General features: G+C 41.1%; 1 protein-coding gene across 1 annotated transcript in view; it reads right to left on the bottom strand.

Annotated features, from left to right (window-relative positions):
* Nucleotides 1–269: 269 nt before the first annotated feature.
* LOC101845596 (polycomb protein EED) overlaps nt 270–1,885 on the bottom strand; it is a gene marked incomplete at its 5' end in the record, with an annotated part of 2,894 nt that continues 1,278 nt past the window's right edge. The window contains 2 exon segments of the mRNA XM_005112477.2: nt 270–1,192; nt 1,704–1,777. Coding sequence (XP_005112534.2) covers nt 1,066–1,192; nt 1,704–1,777 — 201 coding nt within the window.

The raw sequence follows: 1,885 nt of genomic DNA, 5'->3' as shown, positions 1-1,885 counted from the left end.
ACTAAAAACTGCTAGAAGTTGACTGACTTGTGAAAAGCAAGAGATCAGAAGCTTCTAATCTACAACTTTACAACTAGTCACAAGAGCCTTTTCAGAATTCCAACCTTTATCAAGAGAAAACACACTGAAGTGAAACATATATGCACATTAGTGAGTATTTCTCTTGGCAACATGTGAAGTTCTCGAAACCGTGAGCTTGAAATACTCGATAGAATTTCAGTAAAATAAGACGTAACACTGGCCATAAAGAAACTACAAAACACACGAAGTACAAAATTTGATGTGAACTTTTATTCAGATGAAATGTAACAATGACAAATGAGAGGCGACCCCCCTGAGCACACACAACATCAACTCTTTCACTCGCACAATTCTCCGCCATTCACTCACATTTCAAACTGTTCATGCATACAGAAACAAGTGTACACAGGTATGAAAAATATTCTGTACGCCATGTCATTCCAAATGCAGGAACCACTTGAAGACTCATGAAATTGAACCACTTAATATCAAACCACATCAGCCCTGGCAATTTTTCGATGAGGTAAAACAAGAGAACTTCTAAAAGGGAAGCACTGAGAAAGTATTACTTTACAGATAAACAAGGGGGACTTCTAAAAGTTGGCAAAGCTGTTGTGAAGATTAATTTTGTACAGTCTATTACTCTAATTTTTTTAGGGGGGTGATGGGTGAGCATATCACTTCCATTTCAATACTCTCTGTATTGAGCAGCCTCTCTGTAACGACATTGTCAGGACCAGAAAAAAATGTCATTAAAGAGAGACAACCAAAAAATATTACTAATATAAAGAAAAAATCGGGACCTGCGCACCATGTCGCTATACAGAGGATGTCGTTATATCGAAGGTCGTTATAGAGAGGCTGCACCGTATTGTCAAAAAACCTTGTATGCAGAGGTAAAAAAGTGTTAACTGCGAAGAAGTTCATCCTTTGTCTCCAAATTCATCTCCCACTTGTTTCTCCCAAGCAGTTCCACAATCCCAGTCATCCATCCATTCATCCACTCATCCGAGCGTCGTGGGCCGACAGCCAAAGGGAGAGCAATCACCTGATGCGGTCCCACCTCCAGATGCTGCCGTCGTCGCTGACTGCCAGGAGGATGTTGCCGTCCTTCGAAAGTGCTGTCTGGCGCACAGCGGCCGTGCTCTTGTGGTGTGCCAGCTTAGCAAATCTGTAGAAAACGTATTTGTTATTTGGGCAGTAAAGAAAGAAAGTGGCAGCGAATGTGTTCAAGAATGACAAAAGACACGGATGTAACTGGAGCTCCAGAGAGTGTTAGGAATCTATACGTTGTATTGTGAAACTCAAACTCGGATTCAAAGAAAATTTGGATTCAATGAAATTCAACAAAAACCCAAGTTTTTTTTCTGAATTCATTAAAATCAACAAAATAGCTCAGATATATTGAACACAGAAAATGAACAAACTCGGATTGTGGAATGTCGGCAGAGATGCAGACGAGTTACAACCACACGCCCCCATCCCACACTAAACAATGACAGGCTAGCCTAGACATAAAACTGCGTTATGAACTGCGAGCTTGTGGAAACAAACGTTAACGTACCCAAAGCCTTACACTGCAAAGCAACTTGTTGCTCAGAGGGATACAAAAAAATTAACTCAAATGTCTCTGAAAACAAGGCTGAAACAAGATCAACACAAGAAAACCTCCGAGAGCGTACTTGGTTTGTGTGGGGTCATCCACGTCCAGGTCCCAGACAAAGATGTGCCCTACTTGGTTGCCCAGCGCCATGATCTGTCGACAACACAGCACAAGGTCAACACCACAAGGCAAACTTTTCATCCATAAATTACTCACAGGAGATACGCTATTTAAAAAAAAAACAACTATAAAAAATCCCCC

This window comes from Aplysia californica, unplaced genomic scaffold (genome assembly GCF_000002075.1).
Source record: "Aplysia californica isolate F4 #8 unplaced genomic scaffold, AplCal3.0 scaffold01284, whole genome shotgun sequence".
Lineage (NCBI taxonomy): Eukaryota > Metazoa > Mollusca > Gastropoda > Aplysiida > Aplysiidae > Aplysia > Aplysia californica.
The sequence above is the reverse complement of the archived record's forward strand: the minus strand, read 5'-3'. Positions and strand labels throughout refer to the sequence as shown.